Source organism: Epinephelus fuscoguttatus, linkage group LG4 (genome assembly GCF_011397635.1).
Source record: "Epinephelus fuscoguttatus linkage group LG4, E.fuscoguttatus.final_Chr_v1".
NCBI classification, from domain to species: Eukaryota; Metazoa; Chordata; class Actinopteri; order Perciformes; family Serranidae; genus Epinephelus; species Epinephelus fuscoguttatus.
Genome location: NC_064755.1, coordinates 38,511,784 through 38,528,224, shown reverse-complemented (window position 1 = coordinate 38,528,224; position 16,441 = coordinate 38,511,784). Strand labels below are relative to the sequence as shown.

At 42.2% G+C, this 16,441-nt stretch overlaps 1 protein-coding gene across 1 annotated transcript; it reads right to left on the bottom strand.

The window, feature by feature from the left end:
* Positions 1 to 665: 665 nt before the first annotated feature.
* On the bottom strand, positions 666 to 16,162 carry tph2 (tryptophan hydroxylase 2 (tryptophan 5-monooxygenase)). The gene is made up of 12 exons (XM_049574002.1): positions 15,537 to 16,162; positions 11,657 to 15,423; positions 8,168 to 8,302; positions 7,894 to 8,077; positions 7,445 to 7,545; positions 6,150 to 6,217; positions 5,663 to 5,859; positions 5,404 to 5,539; positions 4,983 to 5,109; positions 4,195 to 4,290; positions 3,647 to 3,780; positions 666 to 1,422 (listed from the first exon to the last, which is right to left on the bottom strand). The coding sequence occupies exons 2-12, from the start codon at positions 11,816 to 11,818 to the stop codon at positions 1,248 to 1,250; spliced, it is 1,515 nt and encodes a 504-aa protein (XP_049429959.1). The 5' UTR covers positions 11,819 to 15,423; positions 15,537 to 16,162; the 3' UTR covers positions 666 to 1,247.
* Between the last annotated feature and the right edge of the window lie 279 nt (positions 16,163 to 16,441).

The following is a 16,441-nucleotide window of genomic DNA, read 5'->3' as shown; positions in this document are numbered from 1 at the left end:
GCTAGAGCTCATGGGAAATGTAGGCTTCATTCTGGCAAAACACTACTGCTTTTGTCCACAGGGTCGCCAAAATCAACTCAAAATTAAAGTTCCTTGTCGGGGCTTTAAATATATAATAACTTTTAAAAAATACATATGTAATAAGTTTTTTAAACATATCTACAATAACTTCTTTAAATATATATAATAATTTATTTAAACTATATATCGTAACTTCTTAAAAGCTCCAGTCTGTAGGATTTAGTGACAGCTAGCAGTGAGGTTGAGAAATGAAACTATGGTGGCTGATATGAAAACCTGAATGTCTCTATCTAGAGTCAGTGTTTGGTTTGTCCGTTCTGGGCTACTGTAGAAATATGGTGGTGCAACATGGGGTTTCTTATTTTCAAGTGATTATACACTCAAGAAAGAACCATTATTATATTATTGTTTTCCATTTCTGTCAACATATCCCTCTAAATCCTTCACACTGGACCTTTAATATATGTATATATTCACACACATATAAAGGATTTGAATGGTGTTGTGTAGAGTCTTGAGATGAGATGAAGACGACCATTTATCTTCATCACAACATCAGGGTTAAATACACATTTATGCTGTTTTATTTTAAAAAACCAACTGACAGCACAAAACTGAAGCAACAGGACCGAAAACTGCTCACGTCAAAGTTAGGCTCTGCTCTCTTCACAACGGAAAACATTTATTATTATTAACCGAAAGAAAGGATTTACAGCAGCAGCTTTTCACAACCTGTATCAAAGGTAACTGCTCATAATAATAATACTATCTATAAAGCATCAGTGAATGATGTTATTAAGCATGATTACAGCCTTTACTGACAGTTTATCACCCCTTTATTACAGCTGATTGATTAGGTATGGAGGATGGAACCTGCCAGAATCAACAAATAAATAAATTACAACATTAATACAAATAAATAAATAAAAGGGAAAGTAAATAAATAGAGGAATTAATACAATGTCTATGCTTCTTTATAATATTATTTTTGTCACATTTAATGGCACGTTAAGAGTCATTTATTTATTTACAATTTTGGCAGCTTCTGTCCTCCACAGTTAGACAGCAACACCGTCATGTGGAATGTAGTAAATCTTATTTACACGTTTCTGTTACAGGTACGTGCCACTGATGTTTTGAACCAATCAGAGCTCAGAGAGACAAACACAGGTGTGATGTGATGTTTTAAACCAATCAGAGCTCAGCGGTGACTCAGGTGTGACGTGTCAGATGCCCATGTAGGTGTTCATCTTGCCCAGAGCGTCACACACGGTGTTGAGGTCGCTGCGCAGGTCCTGCACCACGTTCTCGATGCCGCGGGTGTCTTTGAGCAGGTCGATGCTCTGAGTGTACGGGTTGTAGTACACCGAGAACGGACGCTTGATCATCTTAGCAAACTCCCTGTGAGGAGAGAGGAGACACCGTCAGCACCACGACCACGAGACAGGTTCCTGAACCTGACCTCTGGTCAGGAGCTGATACTGAGTCCAGGTGCAGGGACTCTCAGCGGGAAATAGCAGGTTCATTATCAAACATGAGAGTTTTAGTGCACAGGTGATATTCTGATTCAGATATTCAGAGTGTTAAATGTTAAATTACATCTCTCAGTAACTTTCTCAGTCATGCTGCGTCTCTACATTTGATTTAATCTTGAAGAATCTAAAGCTCAGACATGTGCGCAGTGTGTCCGACAGTCTGTTCTCTAACAGATGTTTCCTCGTCTTCTCTTCAGGAGGAAATGGAGCAGCAGGATGTTTTAGTTTGACGGGGCAGACAGAGGGCGAGCTGACAGCCGGCTCTGAGAGCTGATCTGGGGTCAGTCTAATGTTCTGTTCATCTAACCATACTGATGTTAACACATGCATGAGCTCCACATCTTCTCACAGCTGAACGCAGCTCTGCTGACAAACTGAAGGTTTAAATGAGGTTGATTATTAAATGTTCTGGTTCCCACACAGCGGAGCTGACAACGTCTGGTACATCCAGGTTCTGAGAGGCCCCAGTCTGCAGGTTAAGTTCCTGTTGTAGACCAGGACACTCTGACAGGAGGAGACAGGGATCGGACCGACGATCCTTAGATCTCTGAACCCATCACCCATCGGTTTGATGATAATTTAGCCTCTGAAGGCAACAGCTGATATTTCAGGAGTTCAATGTTGCCAACCTGGTCTCACTCCAAAGTCGTCGAAATCCGGCGCCTGGGCAGTGGCTTGGGGTTTCAGACACTGACGGTAAAAGCCGTCCTTTAACTTTGTCAGGGGGAAACGTGGTGGGACAAGTACCAAAGTTAAAGTGGCGAAAGTCCAAGTAGGGTAGGGCAGGACGGGTGGTGGATGGGTACAACTTTTACCCGGGATAAGAAGCCAAACCCTGTTCTTTTTTTCTAAACCCAACCATCAGCATTAGTTGTTGGAGGGAAAAAAAAACACATAAATTTGCATTGTGTATGTATTTTGAAAGAAGACAATGCATGTAACAGGCAGAACATGACCAAACGCTGATATGTGATGGAGTGAGAATGTGTTGCGTTGGTGTAGCAGATATCTGAGGCAAGACTTCATCTGCACTGCTCACTGATTACTGATCTCTATCGACAGATATCTGCAGGCAGATCAGCTAAAACAAAAAACTAATAAAAAGCCAATCTGGAATCCTTTACAATGTAAATTGCAGAATCTGTCTTGAGAGATTAATAAAAAGCTGATTGGTTATCAGGTGATGCAGTTTGCAGCGAAGTGTGAAGCGGTCAGGATGAGTGTCAGCACCTCCAGGTCTGAGGCCGTGATTCTCTGCCAGAAAACGCTGGATTGCGTCTGTGTTAGGAGGGAGTTACTGCCCCAACAGAAGGAGTTTAAGTATCTTGTTCATGAGTGAGGGTAGAATGGAGGATGAGATGGACAGGTGGTGTTGTGCGGCGTCAGCAGTGATCCTATGGTCATGAGCTCTGGGTAGTGACCAAAAAAAGGCTTCATTTCAGAAGGCTGAAATGAGTTTCCGTTGTGGGGTGTCTGGGCTCAGCCTTAGAGATAGGGTGAGGAGCTCAGACATCAGGAGGGAGCTCGGAGTAAAGCCGCTGCTCCTTCACGTCAAAAGGGGTCAGTTGAGGTGGTTTGGACATCTGATCAGGATCCTCCTGGACGCCTCCTGTTAGAGGTGTTCCGGGCACGTCCCACTGGTAGGAGGCCCCGGGCAGATCCAGAACACGCTGGAGGGATTACATATCTCATCTGGTCTGAGAGCACCTTGGGGTCCCCCAGGAGGAGCTGCAATGTGCTGCTGGGGAGAGGGACAATTGGGGTACTTTGCTCAACCCGCTGCCCCCCGCGACCCGGCCCTGGATAAGCGGATGAAAATGGATGGATGGATGGAACTCGTTCTTGTGTAACAATTTTCTTTTTGCCCTTTCTGATGTGTTTTGTCCCTCAGACAGTCAGACTGTGATTGATCCAGGCACCTACGGGTCACCTGAACGTGTTGTGTCTGTTGTTGTTAAGACCTCAGCACGGTTAGTGGATAAACTGTATTACCACTACCAATAATTTTCATCATGTGTTGATGAGACGATAACTCTGAGTATGAACATGTAAACATGCAGTTTACAGGATGCTTTCTGTGCGAGCGTCACCTCATCTTCTCTTTGGCCTCCTCGAAACTCTCAGACACAAAGTAAACCTCCTGGAAGGTGGTGATGAGACACTCCTGGTTACAGGTCGTCTTCGGGTCGAACATCTTCACACAGGCCTCATCTGACAGGGCATGCTGGGAAACAAACCAAACAGCAGTAGCATCTCTGACATCACCTCTGGAAATCTGTTTTTATGTTAAAAAGTCTGTCGCTGGGTTTTAATACAGTGTTTTAATGTTTTCATCATATTTCCCCATGTGAAAAAACTTTGTAATGTCGTTCTATATAAATAAAGTTTATGATTTGTATTAGTTATTGTTTCAACAGTGAAGAATTTGGGTTTTTCTCTCTTTTATTTTACAGTAAATTATTATCTTTTTGTTTTAGACGTTTGGTCCAACAAATCAACAAATCAAGACATCTCAATACATCTACACATGTACATATTTTAAACTATTTTGTGACATTCTGTAGACAATTTTTAAAGAAAATAACTGTCCGATTAATCCATAAAGAATAACTCGTTAGTGTGCGTGCGCATGTGTTACCCTCAGCTCTCCTATAGACGACAGTAAACCGGCTCCATAAGCTCTCAGCTGACCATCCTGTTTGCAGAGTCCAAACTCGATTGTGAAGAAATAACACTGTTCAAAACACACAACACACTCATTAGAAGAGCAGAGTACCGAGGAGGAGTACAGTAACATGTTGTAATATATAGTTAGTTTATAGTTGTAAAGAAGATTAGTTTGTCTTATTTGGGGTAAAAATCTGCAAAAACAGACAAACTATAAAACTGCACATTATTTGAAACATAAAATGACATTATGTTGGAAGAAACTGACATTTGTCTTCATCCTAAAACCAGCATGGAGTTGAAGAATTTGACATCATTAAACTGATGCTGATGGGGCTCTAATGTTGTGTTCACTCTACTAGCAACACAGCAACAGGCTACAAGACATTTTCGATGGAATTCGGTGACATGAGGCTGCAAACTGACGCCTGACGTGCTCCAATGATGCAGTGAAGTGTCAACCAATCATATGTTTTTGTGTTTATGTTTTTAGCTGTAGTGCTGTGTTATTTAGCTCAGTTAGCTGATGCTATGCTAGCTTTATGTGCAGACAGGGATGCAATGGAGCGGTAAAATGTGGTGTTAAAATGGCACACAAGCCTGTGACGACGAAACTACGTCAACGTAGCTAGTCACGCTGTTGTGTTGTTGCTTGTAGTGTGAACACATCACATGTGTAATAACTGAGGAGAGTCACGTGACCAGATGTACCATCAGACACTGATATTATCATTAATATGAGGAGCAGCTGTGACTCACTGTGGCCAGTTTCTGAACGTCTTCATCAGTCGCTCCAAGAGAAGCCAGACCGATCTCCTGAGAGAACTGAGCAAACTTTGGATCAGCCAGCAGAGGAACGTGACCCAGCAGCTCGTGACACGTGTCCCTGCACGCATGACATCAGCATGGCATAAGCATATCATGAGAACATCAGTACAACATCGACACAACGTCAGAAGAACATCAGGAATATGAATTTTTAATCAACATCAGCAACAAGAAGACATGTTTCCCTGATGTTAGCATGTAGCTACATGTAGCAGTGTATGTAATGTAAACAGTTGCAGTAGTGTGCCTGGAGCCTCCATGTGACAGCTTAAGACGTCCTGATAGCTTTCTGAAGGTCTCTTTATTTTTGTTTGAACACTGACTGAGAGTGTGTGTGTGCAGGTGTACTCACGGCTCAGGTGTGTAGAGCGGGTCGGTGCTGTGACGAACGTACTGAGTGCAGTTAAACACTCTGTAGGCCAAACCAGCCAGGAAGTCTCTGGGAGACAAATAACCTGCGACCGGTCGCACCGTGAAACCAGACCTCTCTGAAACACACACAGACAGTCATCAGTTGTTATTATTGATTATAGATTATTTATAGTGACATAGATTCACATTTCCATTCCAGCACAGACGTCCTGCAGACTCTGATTAATGTTGAGACAAACCTCTGAGGAACCGGGACACGTCCTCCAGCTGGGGGATGTTGTCGTCACGGTAACCGCAGTGTTTGCTGAGCAGCGGCAGGTTCTTCAGGTATTCTCTGCAGGCGTGAGTCGGGTACAGCTTGGTCAGCTCTCTGAACACCACCCCCCACGTCTTCACCTCCTCCTGGGTATACTCGATACGAGGGATGGGCTGCCCGCTGAGGAGCACGCACACACGCAGCTGAATGTTTACATGTGTTTACATGTTTATGCTGTGTCACCTCAACCATGTACTGTCTGCCTGTCACTCATGTTTCAGGCCATAGACTCTCTTGTTCAAACTGTTTACAGTGACGTTTAGACGAAGACCGGTCACTTTGAGTCAAACTTTGGTCCTTTATGTGTTCACTGAGTTTCATTCTACATGAAGTACTAAAAACGTGTTTGAGACGTCGCCTGAACAGAAATTTCAACCATTAAATACCTGGGAAAACTTCATGATACTTACAATTTATAGTTCATGGCCACTTCCACAAAGTATTTCCTCCTCTGACGGTAAACTTCATCCTTAAAGCCCTGACAGGGAGGAAGAGGTCAAAGAGGTCACACAGGTCAGCTAGAGACATAAAAGACTGATCCAACCATTTTAACCTTTATTAACAGAAGACGTGTCATATTTTCAGCTTCACAGAGTCTTTCATGTCATGAATGTTGTCTTCAATCTTCCTCTTACTCCTCTCTGACACACTCCCTCAGTTTAGAATCACTTCTGTTGGAGTCTTTAAAGAACCACATTAAAATAAAATAACCACCAGTCATTAATATGATTGATATGAAGCATTAAACAGACGAGCAGACACTGAGGTCCTGACCTTCTCTCCTACAGGTGCAAACCCCCAGTGAATATTTGACAGATTATTCCAGTTATAACAAAAAATATAAAAAAGAAGGATTCAGTATTTCTCTACCTGAATATTAATGTCAGTGTCAGGAAATGAAAACACACGTTGGAGCTCATTACAGAGAGAAAAGGAACAGTTTATGATCTGTTGTTTTATCAGACTGATGGAGTCACGACTTTCTCACATCCTCCTTCAGTCCGTCTGCTTTGATTCTTTGTATGTTGATGTTATGTTGTTAAGATGTTTGTGTGTGCGTATCAGCTGGTTGTGCTGCTCTTCTGCTGGACAGTCAACCTTCAGCTCTCACATATGAAATACGTAACGTACCGTAAAACTTTTACCAGCCCAGTGTGGCTACACATTTTGACAAATAAAGGCCTGTATCAGTTAGACGCCTGGTCTGGTTACCAAGCAGTTGATTTTTTTTTTATAGAAGTTCTTTACATGTATAACACAGGTTGTTGGCCACCCACTTGAGCTAACGTTAGATAGCTGTTTAGATCACACATACAAATATGAATTGGTCCGTAAGGGTCCACCAATGAAAAGAATCAAAAGGGTTTTTCATAGAAATTAATCCAAGTTGTGAGTATTGTTTAACAGGATAAAGAGGTGTTGTGCTGGTATGCCAGGTGCTGTAAAACATGTGCTGTAACTCTGTCTACCCGATGCTCTGATGTCTGTCAGAGCTGGATCAAATGAATGATTCATAATTAATATCATATCTGAAGCCTGATTTTTATACATGTAATATTCAAACTGGTTCAAATAAACAATTTGATTGTATTTTAATGGCCTATTCCAAATATAGACACATTGAGTTTAGTGATTTAAGAAAAAAATAGCTCAGGCTATTAATTGCTGTCAGTATATATAATATGTTATGTTAAGGAGAACTCACAGGATGGTCAGCGTCCAGCTCTGATCCGTACATCAACACTCTGTGAGAACACTGATCCAACTCAGCGATCTTCATGGGGAACCAGGGAACTTCGTCTCCATCTGATCAACAACAACAACAACAACAACAACAATACAGATATAACTAACTACTGCACTTTGATCCTCTGACTACATCAAGTTTATGGTGATTGTTCAGTTACATATATTCAGTGAGAATCTCTGAGGTCCAGTTTGGATGTTTGTGTTTATGATAAAAGTGAAACGAGAATAATAATGACTGAACATCAGGACACCTCAGAGGGTTTGATTGATCACAAATATCAGAAAGATCAGACAGTTTGTTCACATTTACACTTTACGACACTGTGAAGATACAAGAAGGAAACATCAGTTCAGTCACTTCTAACCGCCATGGCCCACACACAGATACAGCTCAGGTGTTCCTACCTGCCTCAGCTGACCACACGTGTGCAGGTGTGTTGAAGGAGATGATGTTGACGTGATCTTTGAGAAGCTGCAGCAGCTCGTTGAACTCTTTTTTACTGCAGTTGCAGTCGGCATAGATCTCCACCTCGTTCAACACTCGCTTTGACATCCGAGACTCGATGTGGCTCAGGTTCACTCGCTTCTCCTGCAGATTAAATCAACATCAGACGTCACTATAATCAATAATCAATAATAAGGGAAGGTGTTAATAGGAAACAGGAAGCAAAAGTGTCACCTGGAAGAGTCGCAGAGCTTTGACCAGACAGCCAACCTCGTTCTTCAGAGAGAACACCACCGCCGTCTTCCCACTCTCTTCAGCGCCCTCTTTGTCCGGCGTCTCGTTGATGGGACAGAAGGACGGACGCCTCGACTGAACACAGACCACAACAAAAACAACGCATAGTGTAAACAGACTAAACAAACACTTTTGGGAGGGCTCAGTTAGTCATCAGTAACTTCACTGATAGTCAGTGAGTCAATATATATTACAAAGGGTTGCTAAATTAAGTAGAACGTCTTAATTAAGGATCTATTCACAGAGAATCTGGTCCTCTCGAGCCTAATGCAGTGTCTCATGAGCCCATCTATTGTGCGTAGGAGGAGAGGAGTGTGTCCACTTAAGGAGAACGAGTCTCCTGGTGAGTAAGGTGGTAAAAGCAAGGGTTTGTTGTGCAGTCTTGGGCATAGTGGGTGCAGAGGAGATTCTGAAGAGGACAGCGAGGGGGTTAAGGTCCAATTGTGCTAAATCTGAAGAAGTTCTCTAAGGTGTTTCTGAGATATCGCGTTCTCAAAAGGAGGCAGATGTCTTTGACCGCCAAAATCTGATCAGTTCACCCCAAGTGGCAAAGGCTGAAAAATGAAGTCAACATTGAAGTGCCAAAAAGTGCAGTTCATCAAACGGCCACTTGAGGCTGGCTCCAACACAGAGTCAATCCCCATAGACCCCCATGTTACAATGCCCAACTGTACAGCAGAAATAAACATGTTTACAGAATCTTACAAAAAAGATTTTGGTCTTACAGCTAATTTCAACATCCATGACAGCTGTACAGGGGGATTTATTTTATATAACTCACCGGTTTCCATTTTATCAAGGCCCAAAGTTACACATATTTAAGGGCGTGGATGTTTTGTGTGACAGGCTGTCTGCGAGGCTACAGTCTGTAAAAGTCAGACCCACTCCTCGCTGCTCCACAGCTCCAACCACTTGTGCAAATATGGTCACTTCTAGCTCCAAAAAGCCAAGATGGTGACGGTGGAGATGCTGACCTCAGTCCTTAAAAATGGCAGTCCATAAACCAGTTGTTGGTGTCATGGAAGCTACAGCCATTATTTACACAGTCTATGGTTCATACTTGAATCCAAGTCAACGAAAATGAGATAGGTGAGGTGACCTTGACTTTTGACCTATGACCACAACAATCTAATCAGTTCATTGCTGAGTAAAGTAGATGTTGAATTTGAAACCAAATTTGGAGAAATTCCCTCAAGGTGTTCTTGAGACACTGCATTGTAGAATGAATGAGATGGACAACCTGAAAACATTACGCCAGCGCAGAAGCATATAAACAGTTTCATGTAAGTTGACGCTTGACAAGCTGAATAACAGAAACCAGAGTGAAGCTCTTCTCTCACACTGACTGATGAACCTGCAGCATGATGACCTTCTCCTGATAGTTATTAGTATTGTAATATGTTGCCTGGTTATTCGTGCAATCAGAAGATCAGTGGTTCGATCTCTGGCTCCTCCAGCCTGCATGGCGAAGTGTCCCTGGGCAAGATACTGAACCCCAAACTGCTCCTGATGGCTGTTCCATCGGTTTGTGAGAGCATGGGAATGGTTACTGAGTAGCAGGTGGCACCATGTAGCCTCGGCAACCAGTGTGTGTGTGAATGGATGAATGTGGCGTGTAGTGTAAATAGCACTTTCAAGTGCAGTCCATTTTACTATTTATCAGCATGAAACCTCATACTATTCATTTCCATTTCTCATGACACTGATGTTAAATGTCGCCTGTTGTTAGCGACAGAAAAAAGGTTCGTAATATGAAACAATGTTTGACCAAAGATGAAAGCAGTAACCATTTGAATTATAAAGAAATATATTGAAATGACAGCTGATTGTCTTCACACAGTCTTCAAAACAGAGAGGACAAACAGACACAACATCAACAAACAACATGTTGTAAACAAATGTAAATGCAGACAACAAATCACAAGGTTCTCTGAAGAATATATGAAATAAATAAACCCTAAAACCTGTTCAAAAAAATACTGTTTTCTTTATATGTTTTCATCTTCTGTTGATTTTCTTCCTCCATCTTTGTTTCTATTGTTTTATGTAAATCATATTTGTGTATCAGGTTCTGTTATTAATTAATCATTGGTTTGCCAAAGTTTCCACTGTAAACGTAAACACAGTGTGATATGCGAAGCTTCATGAATGTAAATATGGAGCTGATGTATTGATAAGCTTCAGCATCAATCAGCTGTTATCTGCTGTGGACACACTTTAATTTCCTCTCAGCTGCTGTCAGACGTCCATCGGTGTGACTCGTATCGATGGGATCATCAAACATTTTGTTTCCTCTGAGCTGAAATCATGTTCGTGACGTGTTTCGTCAGTGTGAAGGAAAAGATACCGTCAGATGTTGATTGTTGAAATAATAAATGATTTTGTGCTACAAAAGAAAAGGTTTAAAATTATGACAAGAATTTAAACCTCAAGTTTTAGATGTTTTTTATTTCAGCTGAACATCAATTGTTTGTTTTGAAGTGTATCAGGGTGTCTGCAAATACCACACTTAAATTTAAGCCTTTTTAAAACCTTTTCAAAATATTTTCTAACAAAATTTAACACTGATTGTTTGATACATTATCTTCTGCTGACTGAAGCATTGCAGCTGACTATAAAGGTCAGTATTTTATATGTGGTCCTGTGCAGTCAGAGATTTTCTGTAGGTGACATGGTCATTAGAGTGAGTAAGGTTCCTCTACAGGTAATGAACGTATAAAGTAAAAATACAGTTTTAGTAAGGAGACCTCGGGGCCGCCCCAGAACAGGCTGGAGGGACTACATCACCCGGCTGGCCTGGGAATGCCTCGGGGTTCCCGCGGAAGAGCTGACGGAAGTGGCTGGGGAGAGGACTGTCTGGGCTTCTTTGCTGAGGATGCTGCCCCCGCGACCCGGACCCGGATAAGCGGAGGACGACGACGAGTACAGTTTTAAGTACAGCGGAAGGTTTAAAGATTTAAAGTGGACTTTTATGCAGAAGAGCTCTACTTATTTTGACAAAAAGAAATTAAAAGAAATGAAACTAGATCAAATATTTGGGGCATTTATGACCTCTATGTAAAGCTATTAAATGACTTGAAACGTCTTTCATTCATCATCCTGTTGGGGGTCGCGGGGGAGCTGGAGCCTGTCCCAGCTGACATTGGGTGAGAGGCAGGGTTTACCCTGGACAGGTCACCAGACTATCACAGGGCTGACACATAGAGACAGACAACCATTCACACTCACATTCACACCTACGGACAATTTAGAGTCAAATTTAGAGTCACCAATTAACCTGCATGTCTTTGGACTGTACAGGTTAATTGGTGACTCTAAATGAATCCAAACAGAGAGTAGAAAGACAGAATCTCAAACTTTGTGTATCTTCAGTCTGAACACCAAGAAAACCTGCAGAGGAAGAGGATGATGATGAAGAGGGGTACTCACCATCTGCCCCCCGGTGTGTCTCTGCTGCTGCTGGTGGAACATGGCCGAGTCCAGGGACAGCCCCCTCTTGGACCAGTACTTGCTGGAGAACATCATCATGGCTGGCTGCATGCGGGGCACCGGCTCCATGGGGCCGGGCTTCATCACATGGGACGAGGCCATGGGGAACCAGTGGGTGTAGGAGTACCAGGGCTCCAGCCTGACGCCTCACTCTGACGCTCCTCACAATGATGCTGCACTCACACACTGTGTCGGCCCGACGCCGACCCCGCACTGGCACGCCTCCTCTTAAATACTGACACAGGGAGGGAGGAAGGCGGGAAGAAGAGCAGCTCCTCCTTCTGCTGCTGATTCACTGAAGATTTCTCCCCTGAATAAAACTTTATAAACATTCATTCTATACCTGCTGAATAAAAATACAGATATTATGATGAAATAAAAAAAAGACATTAAAAATAAACAGACTGTAAAACAGGTATATAATGTTTACTATGTTCACCTGTTGGCGTCATGCTAACATCTGACAGGACCATAAACAACAGAGAAGTCACACACACACACACACACACACACAGCTGATTCATGAGAGCTCAACAGTTCAACATTTACTTCAATCCTCCCCTCTTTCTCTCTGAGTCACATGATCACACCAACTCCACTGTAATGTCTGTACACTAAACATGAAGCTAGTTAGCTTAGCATTAAGACTGTAAACAGATTGATACAGCTAGCTTATCTTAGCTTAGTTTAAAGACTGGAGACAGATTAAAACAGCTAGCCTGGCTTAGCATAAAGACTGTAAACAGATTGAAAGAGCTAGCTTAATTTATCTTAAATACTGGAGACAGATTAAAACAGCTAGCCTATCTTAGCATAAATACTGTAAACAGATTGAAAGAGCTAGCTTAATTTATCTTAAATACTGGAGACAGATTAAAACAGCTAGCCTAGCTTAGCATAAATACTGTAAACAGATTGAAAGAGCTAGCTTAATTTAGCTTAAAGACGAGACAGATTAAAACAGCTAGCCTAGCTTAGCACAAAGACTGTAAACAGCTAGCTCAACTTAGCATAAAAACTGAAAACAGATTGAAACAAAGGTCTTAGCTTAGCATAAAGACTGGAAGGGGATGAGAACAGCTAGCTTAGTATAGCATAAATGCTTGAAACAGATAGCTTAGTTTAGCATAAAGCCTGTAAACAGCTGGGAACAGTTAGCTTAGCGTAATGACTTGAAACGGCTAGTTTAGCATTAAGACTGGAAACAGATCGAAACAGCTATCTTAGCATAGCATAAAGACTTGAAACAGCTAGCTTAGTTTAGCATTAAGACTGGAAACAAATGGAAACAGCTAGCTTAGCTAATCAAGAAAGACTGTCAACAGGGGCAAACAGCTAGCTTAGCATGAAGACTGTAAACAGCCTAGCTCTGTCCAAAGATAACCTCCCAGCTTCTCTAAAGCTAGTTAATATGTTATATTTTGGTTTGACTTTTGTTAACAGTAACAGCTAAAAAAAAGTTTTATGAAAATCATTTTCTTTTTCAGCACATATTTTACTGTCAAACTATTATTGACAGATAAGTAAATTTTTTAAAGTTGCATTTATTGTGTCACATGACATTTAGCAAACAGACCAGATTTAAACACAAAAAATATGATTTTAAAAAGAGATAAAAGCTCAGTTTGTAGCTGTAAAATGTGAAGCAACTTTTCAGAGCTGTTTTTTAATGTGCCTCATTCACAGCGAGCTGTTTGTGAGTTCTCCTCAGCGAGCTGATGTGGATCTGTCTTCATGATTTTTCTCTGCTGATGTTTTTCAGCCTGTTTCTGTGGTTTTTCCTTCATGACCATGTTTGTGTTGTTTCTATAATGAGCGTCAGACGGCTGCTCTGCTGAGCCTCCACCTCGCCTCACTGAGCTCACTGTGGGCAGGTGGAGCTGAGTGACAGTCCCTCCTCACAAAGCAGCCTCCACCTCAATAAAAGCCTCAGAGATGGAGGCTGGATAAGTTGCCGCTATCACCCGCCTGCTCACTCAATTTCCTGTCAGACAGGAAATGAAAGAGCGGTGAGCGGGCAGGAGGAGCTGCGGCTGCTTTCTTCTTGCTCTGATGAAGAAGCTTTATGAGCAGATAGCAGGTGATACCTTTCCTCCGTCTCCTCCGCCTGCAGCGCCAAATGTCTCCCATCAAAGGAGGAGGAAGAGGAGGAGGAGGAAGACTCGTCCATCACTCACATGAAAGCAGCTTAAGTGACATTTGGAGACGAGCAGCTCCTCACTCAGTCTGACATTTAAATCAAACAAAATCATGTGAATATTAATGATTGTTTTGTCTTTAATATCGACTTTTATCTTCTCTAACACTGTCGATGTTTCATGTTAGTATGTATATTTAATGTTGAGGAGTTTCAGCTCACACCATCGGGTCCTTTAAAGAAATAATTTCACTTGTTTGTCTCCTGCAGTAAAAAGACAGCATCAACATTTTGTCTGTGTCTGGAGTTTTATGTTTGTACATCTGTGTCAGTTCACACTCGGATCACACTCTGAAACTGACGGACTCCACAGACTGTTGGGGGCTTTGAATGTGATTTAAGGGATCATTGGTTTGTGGACTCTTGTTTTGAAGCCTCGAGGTTGCCATTTTGGTCATCGCCATCTTGTCTGTTTGTCTTGTTGTTTTTGGAATGGGCTGGAGGGAGGGTATCTGTTGATGTTTGTCAGGATGTGAATCATGAGTAAAAGAGTGTAAATGTTTCTTTAACGATTTTCTGTGTGTGATGATTTTTGGATGTATCGTGATGATGGCTGAAGAAGGAGATGTGAGACAGAAATAATGGTGTGTGAGTGAGGGTAGAATGGAGCACGAGATGGATCGGTGGTTAGATGCGACTTCTGCAGTGATGCAGGTGCTGCGCCTGACCGTCATGGTGAAGACGGAGCTGAGCCGGAGGGCGAAGCTTTCGATTTACTGGTCCATCTACGTCCCAACCCTCACCTATGGTCATGAGCTCTGGGTAGTGACTGAGTTTCCTCCGTGGGGTGGCTGGGCTCAGCCTTAGAGATAGGGTGAGGAGCTCGGACATCCAGAGGGAGCTCGGAGTAGAGCTGCTGCTCCTTTGCGTTGAAAGGGGTCAGTTGAGGTGGTTTGAGCATCTGATCAGGATGCCTCCAGGGCCCCTCCTGTTAGAGGTGTTCCGGGCACGTCCAACAGGTAGGAGGCCCCGGGGCCTGGAATATTTTTCGGTGGACATTGGATTCTTTGGATGTGTTAAGTCGGACATATTTTGCTCAGCTACCATGGTGGAGCTCTGTAAATGTGAGAGTTTAAATACAGCTTACATAAAGACGCCGTGTCATCATGAACTGACTATCTGAATTCAGCTATTGTCACATTTAAACCTGTTTAGTGACCTTATAGCAACACGAGATGAAAACAAAACAAAGATTATTGTTCAGATCATCAAGTTGTTCCTGTGAATTTCATCAAAAACAAACATACAAAACAAGGAGCTGAGATGCTAGACATGATAATTCTGTAATATAAGTTTTGATTATTGCAGCTTTAACTAGATTATGTTATTAACAATGAGAAGTAAAAGAGCTCCTGAAATCCTTTCATTGCCCAAAGTGACTGATTTACACAAAGTTTAAACCTGCAGCAGCAACATGACAGAGCTCTGCGTAGTCGTCGTCATCATCATCATCATCATCATCAGTGTCAGAGGTGATGGTGGTGGTGCACAACTTTATCTCCATCTCCACCTGTCATTGAGTGCAGGGTGAAATTTATTATTAAAGCAGCCTCAGTTTGTTTGGCTGCTCTGTAAGGGTTAGGGTTAGGGTTAGGGTGTGTTTCCTGCAGTGTTTAAACACACCTGCTGTTTCCATGGGAACCACAGGTGTCAACAAGCAAGCCAGGACTGAGATCTGAAGGACTGTAAAGAGATTAGTAGTATTACAACCTGAGTCTTACACTGTCCCTGCTGTGATCACATGACTCTATGACGATAATGGTGACAGTTACTGTCTGTAAATACATTCAGCAGTCAAAGTGAAAGTAAAAGCAGACCCCAGATTCACTCCTGTTTAAAGTTTCTCCTCATTGTATTTGTTTGGTTTTTTTTTTTAGGCGCTGTGGCTGTTGGATACCTGCTGCTTACGGATCAGCACTCAGTGAATAACCTCCTAATCCCTATGATTAGTCATTTACAGCAGCGATGGGGCGCGAAGTGCCACAAAAGTTTCATTTACCTGTTTGGTTTATAAAGTTTAATCCAGAAATATATTCTCCCTAAAAGTCACATGACTGACAATAGATACATTTGTTCAAATTGTAAAACAACATTAGAGAGTGCCATAATAATCACAGTAGTCTGAAACCTCCTCAGTTTGCTGAGCGCTGATGACATATATCTGAGGACACTCGCTAGCTTGTTCCAGGATGTGTTCACTAGATGCTAGGGAAGGAGTCTTGCCTTGCCTCTGTAGGATCCTTCCTAGGAAGGACTCGTCCTACCAAGGAAGGATCCTTGACTTTGAGAAACACCAGTTGTTTACAGAAAGTGTTTGTACATGTGCAACTCATGAGGATGAAACTGTGTGATGTCATCAGACGTGAAGATGTGGAAATAAGACTGAAGTTGTGATGAAGCAGAATGATCCTTTAATCTGTGAACCTTATTAAACCCGTCAACCTCTCTCTTCTCATTTAACTCCCAACAACAACGCAGCATTTTTATTCCCTAAAATTAGAGAATATAAAAACACATTTTCATCCCAT

What these genes read in the sequence shown, in the direction of transcription:
- tph2 (XM_049574002.1), bottom strand. Translation starts at nt 11,818, where the DNA reads ATGGCCTCGTCCCATGTGATGAAGCCCGGCCCCATGGAGCCGGTGCCC. An exon ending in AAGCTCTGCGACTCTTCCAG is followed by an intron (nt 8,078 to 8,167) that starts GTGACACTTTTG and finishes TTTAATCTGCAG; the next exon opens with GAGAAGCGAGTGAACCTGAG. An exon ending in GTGGCCATGAACTATAAATT is followed by an intron (nt 5,860 to 6,149) that starts GTAAGTATCATG and finishes CGTGCTCCTCAG; the next exon opens with CGGGCAGCCCATCCCTCGTA.